We start from the raw sequence: 27,892 nt of genomic DNA on the forward strand, positions 1-27,892 counted from the left end.
TCAAACCATTCTCCCCCAGCACCCCACTCCAAACACTCAAACCATTCCCTCCCAGCACCCCACTCCAAACACTCAAACCATTCCCTCCCAGCACCCCACTCCAAACACTCAAACCATTCCCTCCCAGCACCCCACCCCAAACACTCAAACCATTCCCTCCCAGCACCCCACTCCAAACACTCAAACCATTCCCTCCCAGCACCCCACCCCAAACACTCAAACCATTCCCTCCCAGCACCCCACTCCAAACACTCAAACCATTCCCTCCCAGCATCCCACTCCAAAAAACGGAAAAAAAAACTTCCTTTGAGATCAGATAAAATTGAAAAACAAGCAATACAAATGTCAAAATGCCGATTATTGGAAGGCGTTTTGAGCGTATTTAAGTCACGCCGCCGCCGCAGTCAACCGCATCGCGGAGATGGAACCAGACGACCGTCAAACTCACGTCTCCGTCAAGTTTATGTCCTGTGAGGTATTCCCACTCTACGATTTATTTCTTGTACGCCGCTATAAGCTCCAGACTCGGGTGCGCTCCCGAACGCATCCATACGTTCGAATCCTGCTTCCAACTGGGGGATCGTTCTGAACGCATGTGTAGTTTCGAATCCTGTTTCGAAAGAGACTCAGTCACATTTTTTTTATATATTTTTTTTTTATTTTGGTCGTTGTAGCGTGAAGGTCAGACGTTATACCCTTCGTGATTACGTTCGCCCTGATTGCTGATTTGTCCACCTTTTAAATTTCTTTTATTTTAAGGCAAAGAGTTAGCTGAAGCTCTTAGTTCAGTAGGCTCTCGAGAACTCTAACGAGCTTCTGTAAAGTCTGATCAAACTCCGATAGATTCTCGCGATGTCCGTAAGGTACAAGAAAAGTTTCAAGAGTGTTAAGTGTACAGTTAGACTGTGGGAAGTAATTATAAACCCCCCTGAAATGTTTTTAAGACTAAGGGAGTGGTAATTAGCAAGTTGTTAGAATGCACAGCAGTGATTATCTCGTAGAACGTGACTGGCTAATTAGCATGATGGACGGGGATTAACCAATCCTTGAGGCTCACCAGTCTTTCCAAATGTCTGTAGGCCTAGTGAAAGCTCGGCTATAGGCTGGAAACACAAATTGTACTGGTACTAACAGTTTTCCTCTGTGCTTGTAATGAAAAGCAGGAGGCCTGGTCGACGACCGGGCCGCGGGGACGCTAAGCCCCGGAAGTACCTCAAGGTAAGGTAAACCCCCCACAAGGGAATATTTATACAAAAAATGACCAATAAATCGTGAATACTATACAATGAGCGAGAATTAACAAAAAAATACAAAACAACTAAACATTTTAGTGAGACAAGAAGAAAATAGTTTCTTAAAGTGACTCGGAGATCAGGCAGAAAGAAGGATCACAAGGAACAAGTGAGTAGTGAGATATAAAGACGAATTGACCAAAGATTGAGCGCAGTATCCGGGAGGATTGTATAGAGGTGCTAGGGCGGAAAGACGTGCACTAGCGGGGAAAGCCAAGTCAAGGAAGCATGACTAAGGAGAGAGAGAGAATCCAAGAACAGGGGAAATCGCACACGACATGAATGCAAGACGAGAGACAGGGAATTCATTGCACTTGGATTGTGTTGGGTGAGACGCAGGCTCGTTGACAGGAATTAGGAGGTGGAGGAGGACTGGAGGCAGGGGGCAGATAGGAGTCTGAGCAGGTTTACAGGACGTAGGGAAGGTTAATAGGAGGCAGGGTTATGGAGAGGAGGCAAGGTGAATAGGAGACATGGCACATGAATAAGAATCGATGTAGCTAGGCAGGCTGGTAATACAGATGGCAAATAAGAAGCATGGTAGAGGGTGAGAAGATAGTTTTATGAGGTATACAGACAGCAAGGGCCCCCTCTTCATGAGTTAGACAGACAGAAAGGCCCCCTCCTCATGAGTTAGACAGACAGCAAGGCTCCTTCCTCATGAGAGTTTGCACACATAAGAACTGGACTTCAAAGACAGCTTCCTGCACCTGCACCTTCTCTCTCTCTACTAGTTACCTGTCCAGAACCTTGAGAACCACTTTGAGGATCTTATGTCAACATGATCTGTATAAAGACTTCCTTGTCATCATGCTAGACATTCGTACGTGTCACTCTCCACTGGCGGCTGAAGCTGAATGGTCACTGTCGACTCCTGTAGGTCTTGTGAATATTTCACAGCCTTAAATACCTCTACATTACATGCTTACGTGATGGATTATTGTGTTTATTTGTAAATATATGTAATTTGTCACATGCTCCTGAGCTGCATCAAAAATAATTAAGCTATATGATCTTCTGTTATATTTCATATGTCTATGGTTTAATGTTTTAGATGTATATTGCTGGGCAAATTTAAAAAAAAATGCTGTTTGAATATTTTTTGTGTGTTTTAGTAGGTTAAGTTTGAGTGTTTTCACACAAGGACTCTGAGAGTGTAAGTGCATGATCCAACTTCCTAAAAAAAATTACGAATTGATGCTTAATTTGTCTTCTCCTTCTCCCCCTACAGGCAGGGTTGATTCCCCCGGTGGGTGCCTGATGTTGGTGCCGCGGGCCACCCCAGTCTGTGCCATGCCTGCCGCCTCGCCTTCCCGTCCTGGCCCCCCTGCCCCACGCCCATTTACCCCTGCCCCTGGTTACGCCCACTACCACATGGCGGCCGTCCACTCGTCGCAGGTGACAGGCGGGTACACCAGCCGCCCGTCGATCCCAGGTCCCCGCTACCTTGGGGTGCCACCCAGAACCCATCTGGCTGCGGCCCTCACCCAGCCCTCGCCCCCGGGGATACCTCGATCACGCTCCCCTCACCCCTCTCTGGTACAATATGAGGGGTCAGGCCTGCCCCCCAGGGCCCTGCCGCCCACATTCCGCCCCTTTGGGGTCCACGGGTCCCTTAGCTCTCCAAAGCAAGCGGCAGTGTGCCCGGAAGCACGCACTTCGTACCCCGTCCCCGAACTTCCTGATACTCATTCGATGCCATGGCCTCCCGATGCCCCTTTGCCCGCCTCTGACATGCCCTTTGACCTCTCTACCCACAATCGAGAGCCACGTATGTCTCCCGCGTCGCGACCTCTCGACCTCTCTGAGTCAGACCAGCCGCTTGACCTTCGGGTCAAGAAGCGACACCCGGTCGAGGACGAAAATATGAACATCGTGGAGCGCCATACCCCGCCTTCCGTGCCGCGTAGAGTGCCTTCACCGACGTACGTGTCGCCACGGAGAGTGCCTTCTCCCACGTACGTGTCGCCACGGAGAGTGCCTTCCCCTAAGTACGTGTCGTCCATGCACGACTTCCGGTCCCAACACACTCACTCCCACCCGTCGTCGTCGGTCGAGGGCGACCAGGTGGCCAAGAGCGCGAGCCTGCAGCTGGTGCCCGTCGCGAGTGCGGTCACCTCGCGCAACCCGCCTGCGGTGGTGTACCCACAACCGGTTCACCAGCGGCTGCATCACCCGGTGCCGGTGTACTCCAGCGAGTGCCGGCCTCTACCTCCAGCCTCGTCCGTCCGGCCGCCCTATCCGGTCATTGGCATCCCTCACAACCCTTACCACATGGGCCCCTCGCCTGGGTCCTCCCCCCACATGATGCCCGGATACAGAGGGCCCCCGCCTGGCCCACAGGGCCATCCGGCACTGTACCAGGTGGTCGGCGACCGGATACCAAAGGGCGCGCCGTCGCACGCCGAGGTCCACGGCGTCGTGTCGTCCGTGCTGCCCAGCATGTCGGCGGTCAAGCCCCGCGAGCGCTACTCGTGCAAGTTCTGCGGCAAGGTCTTCCCGCGCTCGGCCAACCTGACGAGACACCTGCGCACGCACACGGGCGAACAGCCCTACAAGTGCAAGTTCTGCGAGCGCTCGTTCAGCATCTCGTCCAACCTGCAGCGGCACGTGCGCAACATCCACAACAAGGAGAAGCCGTACAAGTGTCGGCTGTGTGAACGAGCCTTCGGCCAGCAGACCAACCTCGACCGACACATGAAGAAGCACGAGTCGGACGGCCCGACCATCCTGGATGGCAGTCCTAAGCGGTACACGTCGCGCCCCCCACGGCGGGGGGACGAGGAGGAGGAGGGGGGTATGATCCCCCCACCTCCCTCAGGCAAGGACCCCGTGGAGATGAACGGCACGACCGAAGGCCGCAACGACCTCCGAGCCCCGGACGACGACGACGACGAAGACGAATACATCGACGTCGAGGAAGAAGACGAGGAGGAAGAGGAGGAGGAACCGGGAGAGAAGGAGGGAGAAAAGATCTCCTGCGAAGTGACGATCCAGTCGACGTCGTCGACGTCGTCGTTGGGCGCGTCGCCGATGGAGGTGGACACGGGTGACAGCGGTGCGTCGTCGCGCCCCGCGGCCGTCATCTCTGCGTGAGCTGCCGCGCCTCCGAAGTCGAGCTACAGCCTCGGGTCCCAAGCCAATGTGGCGACGAAGCTGTTTTAAGACTTCGTTGGCGGGACGACGAAAACTGTTTACATAATGGGTGTTTCAGGCCATCCCGAGGTGTCTGTGTGTGCCCTGAGAGGCGGCCCTAATCCACAGCTCTCTCTCATGACTGATTTAACCGCATGGAGGACCCCTCAACACTCCAGGACCCCACTGAAATGGGGTCCGGTGGGGTCATACCCCCCCCCCCCACACTTTCTTACGTACATTGACCGCAAAGAGCCACACAACATCCTCATCCTAGACCGCATAGGAAGCCCTGACACGCACTTATACGTGTCCTGGTTACTAGAGAGGCCTCCCATCACGCCCTGGTCTCCTGGGAGATGTATGGGAGAGTGGGAGGAGGCTTCACTCGCTTCCCGATTTCGGCAGAAATCTGAAATTTCAGCCATGACCTGAAATTATGGTGACAATTGGCCTTAAAATCCAGATGAAAATGACGCCAAAAGAAAAAAGTGATAGTAACTAAAGGTGGATATTGCAATATATATATGTAATATTATAATGTGATTATTATAATATTTAAAAATGGGTAAAATATTACAAATATTTAATTAACTTCGAAAGCGCACCGAAGGTGAGGCTGTGACGTCACCTTCCCGCGTTGCTACTACCACAGAAAACGGGATTTAGGATTGAGGAGGGAAACTACGTCCAAATTTGGCTTCCGTTCTGTGCCCCCCACTAAAGCCTTCAACTGATGTCATGCAAAAACGCTCTAATTTTGTCTCATACCATGATGAGTTCTCTCATGTACAAACCTACGTGAACTTCTGTGTATGGGTAAGCAAGTGCAACATGCCTTATAGTCCTGCCATTTTTTGAAAGAATTATAGAAAAAAGATATAAATATATTATATAGTATATATGTAAATATTCTTTTACGTCATATTTTCTTAACAGATTTATATAATTCCACACACGTGCTGAAAGAGAGTCAATTTTATGATGAGAGTTATTTGTAAGTAGCCCACTGTAGTACAAGTAGCATAAGTGCATCGCTGTAGTTACAGACCAACAAATGATCGTATTGGGAATGATCGAGAGGTCACAAGCCAGGCAAGCCAGGAGTGGCGGCTTTTCGTGGGGTACAAAGACCCACGAAAATATGGATTCTGCACGATATAAATTACGTGTCTTACAGGACCCGGAATATCGAGTCTTATTTTAAGGTAGGATCCATATTTACACAAAATGGTGGTGGAGACTGGCGAAGCGTCTCCAGGGTGTGTGTGTGTGTGTGTATAAGGCCCGTACCCCGGGCGTTTGTTATACGCTGGGAGATCCTACGCCAGGTTCCATTCACCAAACCATTTCTGTTTTATCATAGTAACCCCCTCCACGAGCGGCCTCCGTCACATCACTAGCCAAGCTTGCGTTCTCTACCCGTTTTCTACTCAATACGATCTTACATAGTACCGCGCTTAACCAATTACATTCATTTCTTTTTCCTGAAAACAAAAAACTAAAGGGAAATCATACACAGAGATCACACTAACGTGATGCATCAAATGACTAAAGGGAATGTTCCCTTTAGTTCCATTTTAACTAAAGGGGAACTTCATCCTTCAACCATAGAGCCAAATCTTTTCAATTCTTCAATACATTAAATCTCCCTTTTCGTTCGAATAATCTACAGCCATCTTAACTATTACAAACAGCATATATATATAATTAATATTTCAAAGTCGTCTCACGAGTATATTTAGTACAATATTTTATAACTTTTATTCAGATAATCGAAGGAAGAGACAAAAATGTGGTTCTGAAACACAAATTATCTCTAAATTTTCTATTTTACAAACATACAATGTATAATGAATAATATTGCAAACAGATTTATTTTGTCCAATTAGTATTATTACTTGAATGAGTATGATCATTAATGAATAACTTCTAGTGCGTGATTGGCTGGCTGTTGGAGCCTTAAACAAGTTTTAAACAAGTCTTAAACATGCCTTAAGAAAGCCTTAAACGTGAAAGAAAGTGAGTTATGTACAACACGCCATTTATCTATCATCTCTTCCTCTGGGTCAGTTGCTTGTGTCTTTGATCAGAGAAAGAAAGACTTGATTTGATTTTTCCCCAACTTTCTCACTTGCTCTCTTTCTCTCTCTCTCTCTCTCTCTCTCTCTCTCTCTCTCTCTCTCTCTCTCTCTCTCTCTCTCTCTCTCTCTCTCTCTCTCTCTCTCTCTCTCTCTCTCTCTCTCTCTGTTTCTTTTTTTTAGATAAACTGACAGTTTTTATGGATTTTTCATTGTTTTAAATTGTATTTTGCAATTGAAAAGTTATGAAATCTTCTATTCCCAAGTTGGCCAAACTCTTTTTTACCCAACAAGCCGACTTCCTTCAGGTCTTCCTATTAATTTGTGCCTCTTTGCTTCTATCCGTTGAACTCACGGCCCGTTGCCTCCAGCTACACACACACGTAAACAAGGACTTCTTGCTTCTAACTGCTCAACTAATGTATCATTACATCTACCTGTTTGTCTCCTGTTCCCTTGCCTAGACTTGCTCGTCTTATATACCGTTGTATCTACCTGTTTCTATTCTGTCCGTTGCGTCTGCCTGTTTCTCTCCTACACGATTTCTTAGGGATTACAGCTTTCGAGAAGTGATCTTGTTCTCAGCACATCACTCATACCTGAACGCCATATATTACAAATATTATACATGCAAACAGTATAATATAAGTCAAAGTGGCCCAGGTCTAAATATATCACACGAAACGCAGTTTATATCCGAAAACTGATATATATATGTTTTCTCCTCCCTCGAGACTCGTTGCGTCACGCCAGCCTTTCATTCGTCTACACGAACGAAACAGCTTTACTTGGCCTCTCGGATGATACGTGTGATATCGGTTTAAAACTCGCAAGAGTCTTGCGCAAAGTTCACGTACACAGAACTTCACGTTTAATCTGCAAACTTTAATCTGCTGTTTGGACTGAATTTAATCCAGGCTGGAAATGAGATTGCGTTGAGGAGGAAGAAGCAGGTATATATATATATATATATATATATATATATATATATATATATATATATATATATATATATATATATATATATATATCTATATATATATATATATATATATATATATATATATATATATATATATCTATATATATATAAATATATATATATATATATATATATATTTATATATATATATATATATATATATATATATATATATATATATATATATATATATATATATATATATATATATGAGTGTATGTGTGTCGTTTGAGAACGACGTCGTTAAAAAGCGAGAGAAACTGTTTCATTCCATTCACGTTGAATCAACGAAGGATCATTGCCGTACGTGTTGATTATGTGGATTCAATATTGCATTAAACACATTTTGCCCTTCGAGGTATATTCGCCTGCTTCTTCAGACTCTTCCTTACTCGGAATCTTTAAGCACCTCCTTGAGATCAAGACAACACTCTGCAACACACTATATTAGCCTTTACAGCATTATTCACGATTTTACAATCGACAATTTTTTTGTTTTTAAATTCTTGGTTTGAATTATACAGTGAACTGTGACATCTGTAAATTACATAATAATTACGAATATTGATACATGTTTTCCTGTGGATTAAAATCACAATTGTTAAAAGTTTTTTATTTATTTATATGGGTAAACAAATATTGTTTGGGCTGTCTGTATCAGCAATGAAATTTAATATTAATAATTTGTATTCAAATTTAAATTTAAAATGAAAAACCTGATTTATCAATGTTTGTGCATTTATAATTGAGTTTACACAAGATTACAGTACATTATTTACTTAAGAGAAGTTCATAATAACAGCAAAACAAGTAATCATTGTAATTATATACTGTTTGTTCTGTAATATTAAAGTTTCCTTATTGGAATTATGTAACTCGACCTCATTATGTACGGAAGAAAAATCTAAGACTTTGTACTTTGTAAAACCTTGTCATCTGAGCATGAATAGAATTCCTCCTAATTTGTAAATAGGCGTTGTATGTATCTCCTGTAAACAACGCCTTCTTCAATGTAAGGGAGAACCCTCTTTTGTAAACTGATATAATATGCTCCTTCTCTTTAGACTTTAAGGCTCACACCCGCTGTAAACTGTTTACATATGTTGTCTCCCCCTCTGGCTTGACGCCTAACTCAATGTAAAACCTGTTTCCCTGTGGTTCTTCTCCCCTTCATTCTTCAAGTATCACACCTCATAGACTGTTACCATGGGGTTCTCTTCCTCAGGCTTCATCTCTGGATCATCACTCCCGGTTCTTATAAAGGAAAAAGGACTGTAATCGAGTCATAATATATTTATCACTTAGTGAATCTTAACCCTTCAACTGCTAAGCTTTTCGAAACGTCCTTCAGCTAAGTGTGGATGAAAAACAATATTTTATATATATATATATATATATATATATATATATATATATATATATATATATATATATATATATATATATCATAGGAGAAGGAGAAGGAGAAGGAGTAGGAGAAGATAATATTAGTGTTCAGTGAGAAACCACAAGGTCTCCTCTGAATACTTTTTATTTTCTTCTCCGAGGCTATGGGTCCCCACATTGGCACCAGAGGTGGTACCCTCACAAACTTTATATATATATATATATATATATATATATATATATATATATATATATATATATATATATATATATATATATATATATATATACATATATATGTATGTATGTATATGGCGACTGGAGCAGTTTCAGGGTTAAGGGTGTACAATACTTGGCAATAACTTCCAACTCAGGTGTTGAGATATCACTACACAAACGCTTCATCCACCTGTTTTCTGACGCCTAAAAATGCGGGTTCGACAATATTTTGAGACCAAAGTTCCGGAGCAGAATGTCTGTAGAAGGAAACATGATCTAACTTAGCGCCTGAAGGTGTCAAAATAATATATATAAAGTTTCAAGCAGTAACTTGGGTTGCAGCAGCAACCTAGAGTGCAGCGAGAGTTCATAAACATCTGAGTTCATCTTCTTAGCTCATTTTCAGTTCAGAGTTAACATTTTTGAAGAAACAAACAACGCCACAATAAGGGTTTTTTGACAAGATTCGAACTCTCTGGTCTTGAAATGTTAACATTACTAAATAAAACGCACTTTTGTTGATGCCTTCCTAAAATGAGTTCGACTCCCATTCATTTTCTGCTTTACATTTTTTCGACATTAAAAAGGAATATTTCTGAATAAGACAAAAAAATATGCCTGGTTAAAAACGGGAGTTTTAGCTCTGTAATACTGTGGTATCATCATTATTTCCTTTATTATTATTATTAATATTATTATAATTATTATTGTTTTTTATTCTTCTCCTCGGTGGTTCCGAGGACAAGCTAGTCAAGAGACGTGTTCGCATGGTGCTAAGACGAGATTTAAATTGTATCATACAAAGACCTTTTAAAAAAAATTACTCCTACGATAGAGAATAAGAGAATACACGAATTGTTAGTTTTGAAATAAAAATAAATAATGTGAATGAACAAATCCCAGTGTTTTAATCAGCCTTTGAAATCAGTTAAAAGATGGAAATTATATATATATATATATATATATATATATATATATATATATATATATATATATATATATATATATATATATATACATATATATATATATATATATATATATATATATATATATATATATATATATATGTATATATATATATATATATATATATATATATATATATATATATATATATATATGTCGTTGAATATGACCGAAAAGGTAAGATTAATAATTCTAACACGAATTTTCTCAATATTTCTTATGTTTTTCTTCACTGTCGGTTCTAATAAAAATATCAATTCTATAAAATTCTGATCAAAATATCAAGAATTGGTATTTTTATTACCGCCGACAGTGAAGAAAAACATAAGAAATATTGAGAAAATTCGTGTTAGAATTATTAATCTTACCTTTTCGGTCATATTCAACAACATATATTTACAAGAAAGACTGCTACCAATATATATATATATATATATATATATATATATATATATATATATATATATATATATATATATATATATATATATATATATATATATATATATATATATATATGAAGGTATGATTATGAAGGTACATACGAAGGTATGATATGAAGTATTATGTGCAATTAGTATCTAATAAAGGGCGATATTAGAGTATAATGAACCCCAGGAGGAGATATATTCCAGTATAACAGGCTCAAGACTATTGCAATAATAATATGTACCAGGAGATACACTGTGATAATAGAGTGAAGGAGATATATTCAAATAATCACGCTGAGAAAGTCAGTTGCTGGTTTAATAGTGAGAACAAATTGCTAAAGTTGAATGATGTCGGGCAGCAGTAACCCATTAAGCTGGGGCCAGATTCACGAAGCAGTTACGCAAGCACTTACGAACCTGGGGCCAGATTCACGAAGCAGTTACGCAAGTACTTACGAACGTGTACATTTTTCCTCAATCTTTGACAGCTTTGGTTACATTGATTAAACAGTTTACAAGCATGAAAACTTCCCAATCAACTGTTGTTATTGTTATAAACAGCCTCCTGGTGCTTCGGAGCTCATTAACCGTTTAATAATTGTAAACTAAAGCCGCCAAAGATTGCGGAAAGATGTACACGTTCGTAAGTACTTGCGTAGCTGCTTCGTGAATCTGGGCCCTGGTCAAGTGGGTATCAGATCAGGATGTAAATATTATATATGATCACTTAAGCAACGAGCGCTTATAGCCAACGAGGAACTGGCCAACGAGTTATTGGCTAACGTTTCGAGCATTCGAATGGTGTTTTCGAGCATTCTGTCCCGTTCGGGTTTTGAGGCCTGATCCCCGCTCCCTGGGTGGAGCAGGATAGGCAACAGCGGTGTACGCGGCGTCTGGGGGTGTATACACTCCAGTATACACTCTGTGTATGTGCGTGTACTCATACAGATGATACAGGCCACCTAGTCCTTGTCGGCGACTCGTTACAAGTTGGTGTGTATATACCCACTGATTACAGTCCAGCAGTTGGTACATAGTGGTTCGCGCGCTTCCTGACGTAACTATCCTTAACTAGACGTAACTGACGTAACTAACCACGGTCAAAAGAGCTTAATATATAACATTATTAAATAGCGATAGTCGTCGCTGGTGTAGAAATACCGTTGGCTTTATCTCAGCTTAAATGACTCCCAGGAGCACACGGAACTCCCAGGAGCACACGGAACTCACAGGAGCACACGGAACTCGCAGGAGCACACGGAACTCTCTGGAGCACACGGAACTCCCAGGAGCACACACGGAACTCCCAGGAGCACACGGAACTCGCAGGAGCACACGGAACTCGCAGGAGCACACGGAACTCCCAGGAGCACACGGAACTCTCAGGAGCACACGGAACTCCCAGGAGCACACACGGAACTCCCAGGAGCACACACGGAACTCGCAGGAGCACACGGAACTCGCAGGAGCACACGGAACTCCCAGGAGCACACGGAACTCCCAGGAGCACACGGAACTCTCAGGAGTACACGGAACTCCCAGGAGCACACACGGAACTCCCAGGAGCACACACGGAACTCCCAGGAGCACACGGAACTCCCAGGAGCACACGGAACTCGCAAGAGTAGTGTAAAAAGGTCCATTTTACCTAGTGTTTTGCTGACGAGGCCTGTGGTGAAACACCACAAGTCTTAAAGCCACTTGTGATGACCAACACGTCTTGAAGTGATCGTTGGTCAGTGATCAATGTTTCAGGTCCCCAGGATCAATATCATGGTGATCAATATAGTTTACAGCATAGTGGCCACATAGTTTACAACTGCGAGTTGAAAGAAGCAACATAGTTCATAATTGCGAGTTGATGGAAGCAACATAGTTTACGACTTTGAAGGGACAGTATATATAGCTTATAACGTGAAGATGGGAGTGATGCTGTGGCTTGTATCAATCAACTTCATATGTTGTGGATATGAAACATGTCTTATTGAATATGACCGCATATTCTGTATTTACTATCTTCTGATTTAGGTAAAAATTTATAAATTATAAAATTTAGGTTCATATATTAAACAAAATGACCTACGAAAGGAAAAATATTTATCGCAATAAAACGAAGACTAGATCTAACTGCAAATATCATGAAAGAAGGTTTCAACTCTGTCACGTCTGGATTTTAAAGAGCCACCCATACCATCAGTAAAGAAAACGAATTAGCGATAATGTTTACAGAAAACGAAAATCAGCAATTCTTGGTAAACTATAAAAGAGGACTTGAGACTGATGTAGCTTCTCATTGTTGGAAAAAGGAATCCTGTTACGCTTATCAAGTATTCCTAGATTAAGTACTGACCTTTCCCAGGAAGTAAAACACATTTATTTAACAAAGGTTACCTTTTTTGTTAGGATATTTTTGTTCTTTGCCAGCTAAATTCTGCAGTAGAATAGTATTGTGGCATTTACGGCTTCGGCGGGTAGGCGGCTCCATGGGTTTATTACCCTATTGTAGCCTGTGGAACTTTGAAACTGTTGCGGCCTCCTTCAGTTACATAGAGCAATTTTAAAGACGTGTTCTGGGTTAATATCTTCCAATTTGTTCAACATGATAACATCAGGTCATTGAGTGTTCAACAAATCTCAATGATATCAGCCCTGTCGAGTCTGGTTCATGATGTCGTCTGTCCGGAGGCTCTTATAACCTTCCTTGGTGTTGACTTATTGACTTCCTTGACGTGAATCCAAGGAAGGATTGACTTCCTTGGTTGGACTTATTTTTAGGATACTCCGGAGACTGATGGATGCCTACTACTATTACTTTTGGTCGCTGTGGGTGGAACTTTTTCCTAAGATGATATGTCTTTCTTGAAGGTGAGGCTTTCAGGCTTGGATATAGTAATCCAGGATGCAAGTGCCTCCAAGCTTTATGCAGTTGAATAACTACTTTCTTCCCTTCGAAGTCAATGCAGGTTCGTTTGACTGTTCCTAAGGTTTCGTTGGCTTTTTAAATACCGATGTTTTTATTTGCTGAGCAACTTTCAGAAACAGCTGGATCATTAATTACTCCAAGATCTTATTTTTGTTTCATCAATCTGATGCATGGTCTCGTTGTTGCATATGGCAGTTATGATGTGTAAAGGTTGTACCCCGATATGTAAGTCTTAAGTTTTTCAATAATAAAAAGCTTTTTATTGAGTCTTCTGATAGATTTTTGGAATTCATGTATAGTGTTTTGTAACGTCTAAATGTCGTTTTCGCATCCCAATTTACAATAGATCTTTATGTCGTGCAAAACTGATGATGTATTTTAAGATTTTATCATCAGTAATGTATTTTATGAAAAGATTTGGCCTCAAGAGGGAACCTTACAGTGGTGCGTCATTTAAACCATTTTTCAAGTCGGATTCATTTCTGAATCCGACGTCCATTTTGCTTTCTTTGTTACTTCAAACCATTGTTTTATCCTTTCTTTCTTTATTTATTATGCACCCCATGCCCATCCCGTGGGCGGTGGTGTAAAGGATTACAGAGGCACATAATCGGTTCAGGAACTGAACCCTCTAGTTCGTTTAGCTAAGCAAATAACAATCTTTTGACGCTAGTTACAAAATTATTAATGTTATATATACATGTACACATACTCATGCATACATGTACATATACATACGTATACATATATACATACACATACATATTTAATCACCCACACAAATACACACATCAATAATCTTTTGTGTCACAAGTGATTCAACAAGAGGCTCACAACAGTCACTATACAAGCTACTTTACATCTATAATGAGTCACACAGTTACTAGTCTTGCTACACACCCACTTAACTGGCCGGCAGCTTTACAGTCATGTGCATACATTACCTACAGTAAGCAAATTTTGGATACTTTGCTAGGATTTCGGCCAGCACATCATTATGAATGAAGTATTTATATATTTCTTGGACACTGTTGATGGTGTTATCTCTAAATTCCGCGATTTTTTCACATTCCATTTTATATAATGACGCAAAGTATGCGAATAGTTCTGCTGACAGAGTTTACATTTAGTCAAATCTACATCACCAGATGTTACAAATTCTCAGAGGTACTTGTAGCCGAACCTAAGCCAAGCAGTGGTAACATCTAGAAGTCTGCTAACCTTATTGGATGACCCATAGACGTGCGGTACTTCCTGCATAATAGAATGATGATAGATGGAGTAACTGGTGTGAATTTCACTTTGCCTCAAGTCTCCAAAATTTAGTTGATGTTCCCGGAATATTACTGTTTTATCCGTGATGTGAATTTGCCGTTTGTTCAATGAGTTTGCAGTTTATGTGCCATTTTCTCGTGTGTGTGTTTTTTTTTTTTATCAAAAGCTTTAGAGAAGTCTATGTATACTACGCCGAGGGCTCCTGCTTCAACCTTGACGACGAGGGAACGTTTGGACTCCTGCTCCGCCTGAGGGCCGCAGGATCACGTTCCGTTTCGCGATTTTACCCTAAGGGTCATGATATTACCGTCTGGCATCCCTATTGTTAGGACTCCTGGCGCATATATCGGCCGGGGTCACCGGAAAGTTGATAGATTTTGAACGTTTTCTGGCTGGGAAGACGGCGTCTGTCGCCGGCTTGGTCGAGAGGTGCAAGTTAGAGGGCTCCCGGTGTGACCAGACGTGATGGGGGTCGGCTCCTGCTCTGCCTGGAACCACTGGAAGACTTTTTGTGTTTTAGGAGACCCGAGTTTTTGCTTTGCTACCCAGTGTTCTGTGTGTGGGGTGGACATCTGCCCATCAGTGTGTTTATTCTCCGCGAGGCGCACTTGTTTCCGCCAACAGGCGACGTTCATTTACCTATTAAGCTTTGCGATTTATTCTTTAAGGGTGAGTTTAATCTCAACGATCTCGTCCCTAGATCGTTGTCGTCCGTAAACCAACAAGTATATTACGTCTACTGAAAGCCTATTGTCTGAATAACTGGTTTCAGTTTCCATAAATGTGGGCAGGGTAGTAAGGGTAGATATATTTTTTTACTGAACCATGTCATGTTTTACTGAACTATGCACTATGAGATGGTGACTGATTTCCTGGCGGGGGAGTTACGTCACCAACTTACAAATACTTAATCTATAATACTTAAGTTACGTCACCAACTTACAAATACTTAATCTATAATACTTAAGTTACGTCACCAACTTACAAATACTTAATCTTTAGTATTTTCTCGTTTTCTGTGAAGCACTTTCCCCTTGTTTGATATGAGGGGGTAACGCTTGCATATTTCCAATCAGTCAGGCTCTTTTTATTTCTGTATTTTTTGTTGTTTATGTATGCATATATATATATATATATATATATATATATATATATATATATATATATATATATATATATATATATATATATATATATATATATATATATATATATAATATAAATAAATATATATATGTCGTACCTAGTAGCCAGAACGCACTTCTCGGCCTATTATTCAAGGCCCGATTTGCCTAATAAGCCAAGTTTTCCTGAAATAATATATTTTCTCGTATTTTTTTCTTATGAAATGATAAACCTACCCATTTCATTATGTATGAGGTCAATTTTTTTTTATTAGAGTTAAAATTAACGTAGATATATGACCGAACCTAACCAACCCTACCTAACCTAACCTAACCTATCTTTATAGGTTAGGTTAGGTAGTGGAAAAAGTTAGGTTAGGTTAGGTTAGGTAGGTTAGGTTGCCGAAAAACAATTAATTCATGAAAACTTGGCTTATTAGGCAAATCGGGCCTTGAATAGTAGGCTGAGAAGTGCGTTCTGGCTACTAGGTACGACATATATATAAATATATATATAAATATAAATATATGTCGTACCTAGTAGCCAGAACGCACTTCTCAGCCTACTATGCAAGGCCTGATTTGCCTAATAAGCCAAGTTTTCCTGAATTAATATATTTTCTCTATTTTTTTTTCTTATGAAATGATAAAGCTACCCATTTCATTATGTATGAGGTCAATTTTTTTTATTGGAGTTAAAATTAACGTAGATATATGACCAAACCTAACCAACCCTACCTAACCTAACCTAACCTATCTCTATAGGTTAGGTTCGGTTAGGTAGCCGAAAAAGTTAGGTTAGGTTAGGTTAGGTAGGTTAGGTAGTCGAAAAAACATTAATTCATGAAAACTTGGCTTATTAGGCAAATCGGGCCATGTATAGTAGGCTGAGAAGTGCGTTCTGGCTACTAGGTACGACATATATATATATATATATATATATATATATATATATATATATATATATATATATATATATATATATATATATATATATAATATATATATATAATACATATATATATATAATATATTACTCACATCCTTCGTTGTGTTGATGTGACTCGAGACCCAAAATGGGTTGAAGCAGATCTGTTTTACGGACCATAATTTGTTACTGGGTACAGTTTCCCCTGAAAATTGCAGGGTTGCGATTTCATAAACAAAACTAAACTACAAGCTTTTGTTTAATTAGGACTGTCTTTGGGGTCCCCCATAAAGGATTTAATTAAGAATAGACTTGATCAGGTTATGTCATTGTATATTTTTCTCTGTGTACGTTAAATATACAAATGAGTAAGGTAACACAGGTGTTAAGCATCCCTCGAGAATATAGAAAAGTTATCATTCATAGATAAAACACACATGCTCATAATACATGCACGTGTAGAAGGGGATGAAAGCACTCTTGTTTACGTATGGCTACAGCTGTACAGCTGTGTGCCTCAACAGGTATATATATGTCTCTTACAACTGCTGGTATTGGTCCACTCCCGGATTGGGTCTCCACACACCTGCTGAAAGATAAGGAATTGTACACACCTGCTGAAAGATAAGGAATTGCATATATATATATATAATACAGATCTTCAATAACACTATGGTAATAAAGGCATTTCTTTTTTTTTACTTAACTGCCAGTTCTATAATACAAGGAAGAACGATTTTTAACATTATATTAATCTCTCAAGAAAACTGTCTGTTTCGACTACTTCATAACTGTCATTTTATTTGACGCGGGAATACGTCTAACAGGGTTAGCTGTCAATTACATGTTTACGTGTTTTAAGGATACGATGATAGACAGTTGGATAGGTAGATAGATAGAAAGATGATAGACACTTGGTAAGATATTCTTGCTTCAGGTCAAACCTCACTTGGATTCGAGAAGTTCAACTCAAACGTTCTGCTTAAGGAATAATTTACCGTTTCCCTTTCAGTATATTATACTCTCTTCCCTCCTGGATAGTCTCCCTTCATCCAGGATAGTCTAACCTTCCTACAGGATAGTCTACCTTCCTCCCCTCCCTCTAGGATAGTCTCCCTCTCTCTCCTTCCCTCCAGAATAGTCTACCTTCCTCCCCTCCCTTCAGGGTAGTCTTCCTCTACCTGTTTCCCAGGCAGTAGCTCGCAGCAGATACAGTTTACTTGAGCGTTTACTTAGTTTACTCTGTATAACACAAACAACAATGAATATTATTTATAGTAGAAAAAAAAAGAGTTCTGAAGATGCTAACTGCATGATCTTCCCTTAAGATCTTTGGTTGAAGGAGTATTGGCTTCTCCACGGGCTTCTACCACTAGAAGTTTTGCCTTTAATTTATTTAGAGCAAATTATACAAAAGTCTATTGCATGACTCTATGCATACGGCATAGACCGGGTCCATGCGTCAAAGTCACATATTTACCAAGCGGATCATAACCACTTTCCGGTTTGTTCAAATACAGAGTTGGATGTTTCTCTGAACCCAATTTCAGGTAATAGGGAGATCGGAAGGAAGGAGTCTAATAGAAGGTCTATTGGCCCAAACTAAACAACTCCTATTTATATCCACTCAAACTCGCTCGTATATAGAGTATCGCCAACGCTTGAAACACTCCAACGGTCCATAAGAACATAGTCCAAGTCCATGCAGAGAGGTGACACTTACCTGCGTCTTCGTGATGTGGGCCTGCAACACTGAGGCGTGCCAGATGGTCTTGCAACGCACTCACTACACACTGACGGTTGTGTTTCTCTTTGGTGAGTTTTGAGATTGTTTTGTTGACGTTGTTCAACGTACGGTTGAGGTTCGTTTCCTTTTCGTCTTGTTTAATCCTATATTGCTTCTGTTTGATGGACGACTGTCGCTTCTTCTCCATCACCGGGTCCTCTTGAGGTCCCTGTTGGTATAATTTGGATTTCCTGCGTCCGGTTGCAACAGCAGTTGCTGCAGGTGGTTGAGCCGCCCCTCTGCAGCCACCTGGCGCTAAATTCTTGCCTGCACCAAACATTCCTTCACTTGCTGTGGCTTGCAGGAAGCCGTTGCTCGGGCCCGCCTGCAACATGCAAGCTTCGCCCCGAGTGGCCGACGACTGGCCGTCATGAGGGCTACCGTAACTATTGTAGGAAAAGGTCGGTATGGTGGACACTGTTATCGGCTGAGGAGATATCTGAAAGATGCCAAGAATATTCGGCTGAATGGGCTCCAGCCACGTAGGAGTGGTTACCCATTAATGCTTGGGCAGAATTACTGACAGCTTGAGGGTGAGGGGGCAGGAGAGATGCTGCGGCTGAGTGGTCGTTGAGCTCAGCCCCTGAAGGGTTCCAGACGTCGGTGTTTGCGCCTGAAGGGTTCCAGACGTCGGTGTTTGCGCCTGAAGGGTTCCAGACGTCGGTGTTTGCGCCTGAAGGGTTCCAGACGTCGGTGTTTGTCTCTGAAGGGTTCCAGACGTCGGTGTTTACCCCTGAAGGGTTCCAGACGTCGGTGTTTGCCCCTGAAGGGTTCCAGACGTCGGTGTTTGCCCCTGAAGGGTTCCAGACGTCGGTGTTTGCCCCTGAAGGGTTCCAGACGTCGGTGTTTGTCCCTGAAGGGTTCCAGCCGCCAGTGTTATTCGCTGAAGGGTTCCAGCCGTTAGTGTTATTCGCTGAAGGGTTCCACATGTTAGCCCATGAAGAAGCGTCGCAGATGTCAGTAACAGCCCCTGAAGGGTTCAAGATATCAATGTTACCCCCGTCGAGTGAGCAACTAAAAGGGTCCACATCGGGGGACGTCAACCTCTCTGATGGTCCATCTTGTTGGCCTCTGCTTGGATACATCTTTGTTTTTCCTCCCAGTCTTCAAATGTCCCCTAGAGCAGTTGTGTTCTCCTTGGTGGTCAAGTCCGCCGTGCACTGAGGTGACTATCCCAACAGACTCGGCTTTTATATGAATGTATCTCTCGATCTGGACTTTCCTCCGGCCTGACTGTGTGGGTATTCTTATGTTATTATTCCTGCAAATCATTTGGAGTCGCAGAATAGGAAGTTTTGCGGAGTCCCACAACGTTTTTCTTCCTCTGTAAATCACCAGCAGGATGTTTAGACGTGAATGCCTCCAGCCCCGCCCTCCTCGCCTTCTTCAGGAAAACAGTATAACGAGGCCATCTCTTGCTGTGCGGATTTCCTCACGAATTAAGACTGCAAGATCTTCTGAGAGAGAATATACTAATGACCATATAGTGCTTTTTGGGATGTAATGTGTACGTTGAACTGAAGGATGCGAGTCTGTGATCCAGAGAGTTTTAGAATACTGGGAATGACCCGGCAAATGTACTCGTCGTCAGCTTCAGCTCCTGGGCCCCGCCATACCGTCGTCTATTGCTTTTAATCGTGCCCATTGTTGAAGCAATGTATGTAGTAAGGCCCAACCCCATTCTCTTTCAGCTCTCTCGGCTTGTTCACTACTCTTGCACCCGTGGAGGTGCTTTCATACACTCCCTATAGCTCATCTCAGATTTAGGTTTCCACCTGTGTCTTTAGTCCTGCTTATGTTCGTGTTCTTTCAACCAGCCGCTGTTCATGTTCTCATGTCCTCCACAGATCATGTTTTCTCGTCCTGCCTCTGTTCGTGTTCTCTCATCCTGCGCTTGTTCATGTTCTTTCGCCTTGCCCTGTTCATGTTCTCTTGTCCTGTCCCCCCCTTCCTTTCACGTCCTCCCGTCCTGACCCCTGACCTGGCTCATGTTAAACAAATAGTTTTGTCTACCCTGTCAGAACCTCTAGGGACTGGCAGGGTAGAAATAGTGTCAACGATAAACAAATATAAATATATTTTTATCGTTGGCAAGAATCTCCTGCGCAGAAAGTCATCCTTCGTCAATTATGTCCTTGATATATCAGAAACATACTGGATCATAATTCTAATATATATACCTATGGTACGCCGCTTGGTAATTCTTGCACTTCTGCTATCCCAATCTATTTTCTTGTGATTGAAATCTCCCACGATTAGGAGATTTTGTCCTCGTTGAATGATGTTTGGTATAGCTCTGTTTCTCCATATTCCTGCCAGGGCCTTTGCTTGTTCCCGTTTAAGCTATACACCACAGCTACTTTTCGACTAGCAATTCCCATTAGTGCTCTTTCGTCAGTTATTTAACCCACTGGTGCCTGAAACTTCTTGAAAGAACTCAGACTTACTAGCAGTGCCACACCTCATCCATTTCGCTGTGTAAACTGAAAGATGATAATCGGTCATTTTGGTCTCTACTATAGCTATAGCATCACAATCATCTCAGTCATCCTGGCCTTTACAACAGCTATAACATATCACACTCTGCATCGCGGGTTCTTTCTTTCAGTTCATTCCCTTTCTTTGATATAATATCACCATTAGAAAACCAAACGTAAGAATTTTCTTGGTTACCTATTCCATCTAATTTCCGACTGAGATGTCTGGAAGCTAGTGGGGGGGGAGGGGGGAAGATGGAAGAGAAGAGGGAATCGTATCACCAAATGCTGTTGCTTGCGTACCTACACCGCACAGCCGGTAGTAAGGACTCTCTGGCTTTTCTTCTTCCCGGTGAGCGGAGAACGGGGAGTGATGGGAGTGTAGTGTGGTGAGAGTGTAGTGTGGTGGGAGGAGTGGTAGTGTGGAGGGTGTAGTGTGTTGGGAGGGGTTGTAATGTGTAGGGAAGGGGGTGTAATGAGGTGGGACGGGTTATAGTACTCACCTAGTTGTGCTTGCGTGGGTTGAGCTCTGGCACTTTGGGCCCGCCACTTCACTGTCAATCTAACGACTGTTTTTTTTTTCCACGCATATACCCCTCCCCCTCTCCCCCCCGCTCCCTCCCCGGCCATGGAAGTAGCCCGTGGCAGCTGTCCAACTCCCAGGTACCTATATACTCCTAGATGAACAGGTGCATCAGGGAAAAAGAAACTCTGCCAACTTCTTTCCGCCTCCGCGGGAGATCGATCCCCACAACCTCAGACTACGAATCATGAGCGCTGTCCACTCAGCCGTCAGGCTGAGTGGACAGCGCACTACACAACCACGCACTACACTAGTGTAGCGCACTACACACTACTGTAGTGTGGCCACCACACTACACTACCCCACCACATTACACTACCACACCACTACACCCACCGAGGGAGGGTGTAGTGTGGTGGGAGCTGGGAGGGGTGTAGTGTGGTGTGAGGAGGGTGTAGTGTGATGGGAGGAGGGTGTAGTGTGGTGGGAGGGTGTGTAGTGTGGAAGGAGTGTAGTGTGGTGGGAGGGGTGTAGTGTGTTGGGAGAAGTGTAGTGTGGTAGGAATGTAGTACGATGGGAGGGGTGTAGTGTAGTGTGAGTGTAGTGTAGCGGGAAGGGTGTTGTGTGGAAGGAGTGTAGTGTGGTGGGAGGGGGTTTAGTGTGGTAGGATGGAGTGTAGTGTCCTGGGAGGGGTGTAGTGTGGTGGAAGAGGTTTAGTCTGGTAGGAGTGTAGTGTGGTGGGAGGGGAGTGTATTGTAGTGGGAGGGAGTGTAGTGTGGTGGGATGAAGTGTAGTGTGGTGGGAGGGAGTGTAGTGTGGTGGGATGAAGTGTAGTGTGGTGGGAGGGAGTGTAGTGTGGTGGGATGAAGTGTAGTGTGGTGGGAGGGAGTGTAGTGTGGTGGGAGGGAGTGTAGTGTGGTAGGAGGAGGGTGTAGTGTGGTGGGAGGGAGTGTAGTATGGTGGGAGGAGAGTGTAGTGTGGTGGGAGGGAGTGTAGTGTGGTGGGAGAGGTGTAGTGTGGTGGGAGGGAGTGTATTGTGGTGGGAGGGAGTGTAGTGTGGTAGGAAGAGGGTGTAGTGTGGTGGGAGGGAGTGTAGTATGGTGGGAGGAGAGTGTAGTGTGGTGGGAGGGAGTGCATTGTGGTGGGAGGGAGTGTAGTGTGGTGGGAGGAGGGTTTAATATGGTGGGAGAGGTGTAGTGTGGTGGGAGGGAGTGTATTGTAGTGGGAGGGAGTGTAGTGTGGTAGGAGGAGGGTGTAGTGTGGTGGGAGGGAGTGTAGTATGGTGGGAGGGAGTGCAGTTTGGTGGGAGTAAGTGTAGTATGGTGGGAGGGTGTGTAGTGTGGTGGGAGGGAGTGTAGTATAGTGGGAGGGAGTGCAGTTTGGTGGGAGGGAGTGTAGTATGGTGGGAGGGAGTGTAGTATGGTGGGAGGAGGGTGTAGTATGGTGGGAGGGAGTGTAGTATGGTGGGAGGAGGGTGTAGTATGGTGGGAGGGAGTGTAGCGTGGTGGGAGTGTAGTGTGGTGGGAGTAACTGTAGTATGGTGGGAGGGAGTGTAGTATGGTGGGAGGGAGTGTAGTATGGTGGGAGGGAGTGCATTGTGGTGGGAGGGAGTGTAGTGTGGTGGGAGGAGGGTTTAATATGGTGGGAGGGAGTGTAGTGTGGTGGAAGGAGCGGTGTTGAGATGTGAGAAGCGTGAATATGGATGAGGTAGAAGCGGGAGTAACAGGAAGCATGCCGATATGGGTGAGAGAGTTCTTAGTCGATAAGAAACAAACGGCAGTAGTGAGAGGAGAAAGTCAGAATTAGAGACGAGTAACAAGCAGATTACAGAAGAATGAGTACAATACAGTAAGTGAAAAACAGGAAAATGGCTTGGCAGAAAAGACCATTTTTTTAGAAACAGAGAAAAGAGGTTTCATAAGGTAGAATAGGTGGATGGTATGGTATTGGATATGACAAAATGGGCCATACACACACACACACACACACACACACACACACACACACACACACACACACACACATACACACACACACACCAAAGTGTGTGTGTATGGAGGATACACACACACACTGTGGTGTGTGTGTATCCTATACATTCACTACCACTACTATATTATACATCCCCTAACACACCCGTCAACACAGCTACAGATACGACATATGATATATTTCCAGTATATGGAGATACATCCCCTTGGCCCAGAGATTTTCTGAAAATAAATTTCAATGGTAGAGATACTTCATCGGCGTGTGCAAAGCTGATGAACGTTCAGAGTTCAGCCTTCAAGAATCTGACAGGAAGGAAACTTTAGAGGCGCTGCAGCATACTTATACAGCTATTGTAACCGCAATGTGTAGTTAAGATGTTGAAGGCAAACATCAATAAAGTTAAGGGTAAAACAAGAGAAAGTCCAAAGTCTGCCGCAAGACAAAACTGCCAAAGACTACGGCAACATTTCGGGAGACTTCTTACTTTGAAAATATATATTACTTTTCATAAAGCAAAATAATTAGAAGAGCCAAAATTAAATACTACTAAGATAAATTTACCCAAACAAAGGGCAACATTAAGCAAACATGGAGCACAATTTCACAAATAATGGGATCAAAGAAGATTTTAAATGACAAACCCAATTCTCCTCTTCAATAACGATGGTCAGCTTACAGCCTCTGATACTGCTATTGAGTTCAATAGGTTCTTCTTCTCTATTGGGTCATTACTTGCAAATGATATTCCATCTTCCAGTACTGATGTTCAGGGCTATCTTACAGGTAACTATCCACAGTCTATGTACCTAACGCCTGCAAATTCCACTGATTTTAATGAGATAATCCTTTCCCTTAAAACCAAGTCTAGTGCCCTTGAGGAGATACCAACTATAATTTACAAAAAAGCCTCCAGATTTTTAGCCCCTGCTATTGCATTGCTCTTCAACAAGTCACTTGAACTCAAAACCTTTCCAGATATTCTAAAAAAAAAAGCGAGAGTAACCCCTGTCCACAAATGTGGTGATTTCACTGATGTTAAGAACTACAGACCTATATCAATCCTGCCAAACTTGTCAAAAATATTTGAAAAACTAATCTACAAGCAGCTTTACTCTTATCTAGCCAAACACAATATACTTAGCTCTTGTCAATATGGCTTCAGACCCCCCAAAAGTACTAACGATGCACTTATTTGTATGATTAACTTTATACATGCAGCTCTTGATAAAAATGAGTTCCCTGTTGGGTTATTTGTGGACCTACGTAAGGCTTTTGACACTGTCAACCACCAAAACCTTCTTCTTAAATTACATCATTATGGTGTCAGAGGTCACTTCCCTGTAATACCTCAAATCTTACCTTACTGACAGGTTTCAGTATGTTTCTGTGAATAATTGCAATTTCTCCCACCCTACCCATCAACATTGGTGTTCCCCAGGGCAGCATACTTGGCCCTCTCCTCTTTCTCATCTACATTAATGACCTTCCAAATGCCTCCCAACACCTCAAAACAATTCTATTTGCTGACGACACAACCTTCATTTACTCCAGTCCTGATCCCCTTGCTTTAAATGTCACAGTGAATACTGACCTAAATAAAGTCCATCTTTGGCTAACTGCCAACAAACTCACCCTCAATATTGAGAAAACTTTCTATATTTTGGTTTGCAATAAATCCTCGAATCAAATAAATCTCAAATAAATCAAATAAAATATTGATAAACAATACCCAAATTTGTAACAAAGTAGATGGCAAATATCTTGGCGTTCTCATTGACCACAAGCTGAATTTCCAGGGACACATTTTAAATATATAAGAAAAGTTTCAAAAACTGTTGGCATTCTTTCTAAGATCAAATATTATGTACCTCGCCCTGCCCTGGTGACGCTCTATTACTCCCTCATCTATCTTTATCTTAACTATAGTATTTGTGCTTGGGGTTCTACTACCCAAAATCATTTACGTCCTCTAATTACTCAACACAAAGCTGCTATTAGGACAATATCTAACTCTGGCCCCATACATCACTCGGTATCCCTACTCAAATCTCTGAATATGTTAGATATTAAGTCACTGCACATCCTCTCATGTGTATTACATATATATATAAAACGCTGAACTATAATGTCATTCCTGACCTTAAAAGCTTTCTTCAAGGTTGTAACAGAACCCATGAGCACCACACCAGAAACAAATACCTTTTTGATATTCCAAGAGTACAACTTAATCAAACTAGAAATGCTCTACAAATCAAGGGACCCACGAATGTGGAATGACCTTCCCAATCATGTTAAAGACTGTACCTCTCCCAACCAGTTTAAGACTAAAACTAAGCACTACCTAATTAACTCCCTGTAACCTACCTTACCCCTAAAATGTCAACCCATGTCTGCTATTTTTAATTAATGCTGTGTGTCGACCAAAGTGTATTTTTGCTATTTTTCTGCCATTCTTCCCTCCTTTTTTATTTTTATATTTTCTCAACACAATTTATACTTTAATCTCAATTAGTATTAAGTTTTAGTCTTTAGTGTTTTTCCCTGCCCTGAAACACTTTGCGTAATAGTGGCTTTAGGCATTGTATGTACTAGCTCTATCTATAAATCCATCAATGTTTGTATCACACCTCGTATGTATGTACTTTACCTGAATAAACATTTGAATTTTGAATTTTTGCAATCTAGATAATTGTAAAAATTGCAGTATATATATTTATATATGTTCTTACTATTCGGAAAGATTCTTACAAACAATCTGAGGCAGTTAGGGAAGCACATGCTACTAATTAAGACCAATGATCTAACTGCTAGAACATAATGTGTAAAATCCGGTTACTGTGAAAGGTCAAGCACTCGAGGGATGTCTTTGAAACGACTCCCATCCTCTATAACTCGATGGTCAGGAAAGATTTTGGAAACGAAGAGGATTTACCTCTTCACTGAATAAACAAAATAATGTGAGTAGCTCTCCTTCATTTCAGTAGTTTAGAAGGAAAACAACTTGAGCTTAGCCAACGTGTGTCGCTGTAACGCATCTACGTTTGTTATCCCTTGAATAATGGGTCATAGAAAATGCATCATTGTTCGGTATCATAGAAAACAAAATACTTTAAGGTAAACTGGATGAAATCGTTCTCGGTAAATCGAAATTTACCACATTGTCAGCGTCGGTAAGCCCTGCTAGTGCTTTCCAGATCTTCCTAGCAAATTAAGATACTGTCTACAACGTGGCCTACCATCCATTTATTAGCCAGAACTATCAGTGTTTAACCGAGTGGCCAACATATCATCGTCTGTTCCAACCTGACCATTTATTTTCCTCAAGTTCGTCGTATCCGGAGGTCCTCTAGTGGACAGGAAACTCGTAACTTTTGAATGGTTTTCCCCGTTTTTATAGAGGGCGCTTTTTCCGGTGAATTTTAAGCAGCAGATCTGGCCTTTTAAAATAGACTTCCGAGGGTAGATCTTGGGAAACTCTAAACTCGTTTGGAAAAAACCGGTGAAATGGTTCTCTATTTTCAGCATTAGCAAGCCTGAAATTGAGTGTTTCCTGTGTGACACCTGAGCCATCCTGTAGGCGTCGTCCAGGTGCGTCGTTTCACTCTAAAAAAAAAAAAAAAGAATCGTTTTAATTGTCGTAATTTTGATTCGAATTGAATTAACCATTGATAGTATGACCTCGCCTCACCCTCGGGGGGGGGGGGGGGGGGAGTTCATTCCTCGGGCAGGACAGTAACGATTTAGCACGTTTCCTTTCACCTGATGCGACTCTTCACCCGGTAATAAAGGGGGAACACGAGAGAAAAGCCAATGTTACCTAGCAGAAAGTAAGTACCTGGGAATAAGACAGCTACTACGGACTGCTTCCTGGCGGGTGTGTGTGTGAAAATTAGCATTAAGGACTTACCCGAAACGCTATACGTGCTAGTGGCTGTACAAGAATGTAACAACTCTTGTATATATGAATAAATAAATAAATGTTGTATAATACATTCTAGTGGGGGGGGGGAGGGGGTGGAGATCAAGGTTGGTCAGAAGGGAGGACCTTCTGGTGGGCCAAGCAGATATATTTCTGGATGTCTTAATTCACTGAGGAAGATTTCATAGGGAAGCTTAGGGTTCACAGAAAGACTTCAAGCAATGTGAAGTATTGGCCTGCGGTCAATACTTCTCTGGTCACATATAATGTTAAACAATCTAATTTTCTTCTCTATATCTCAGAACTCTTCGTGTTTTTAGTCTACACTGCTTGAACGAAGAGTTTGAAAATATTCATCCAATTCGATTCAAGCTTTGTTAATCGGCAATTTTTTTAGAAGCTTCCGTAGCAAAGCACAGCTTATATATGAAAATATATATATATATATAT

The 27,892-nt window shown here is 42.1% G+C and overlaps 1 protein-coding gene across 1 annotated transcript in view; it reads left to right on the top strand.

Moving 5' to 3' along the window:
* LOC123761679 (histone-lysine N-methyltransferase PRDM16-like) overlaps positions 1-7,469 on the top strand; it is a 15,562-nt gene extending 8,093 nt beyond the window's left edge. The window contains exon 2 of the mRNA XM_069330684.1: positions 2,524-7,469. Coding sequence (XP_069186785.1) covers positions 2,553-4,388 — 1,836 coding nt within the window. The 5' untranslated portion in view covers positions 2,524-2,552 and the 3' untranslated portion in view covers positions 4,389-7,469. The remainder of the gene's footprint in view (positions 1-2,523) is intronic.
* The last annotated feature ends 20,423 nt before the right edge of the window (positions 7,470-27,892 follow it).

This window comes from Procambarus clarkii, chromosome 24, assembly GCF_040958095.1.
Source record: "Procambarus clarkii isolate CNS0578487 chromosome 24, FALCON_Pclarkii_2.0, whole genome shotgun sequence".
In the NCBI taxonomy this organism is placed as follows: Eukaryota; Metazoa; Arthropoda; class Malacostraca; order Decapoda; family Cambaridae; genus Procambarus; species Procambarus clarkii.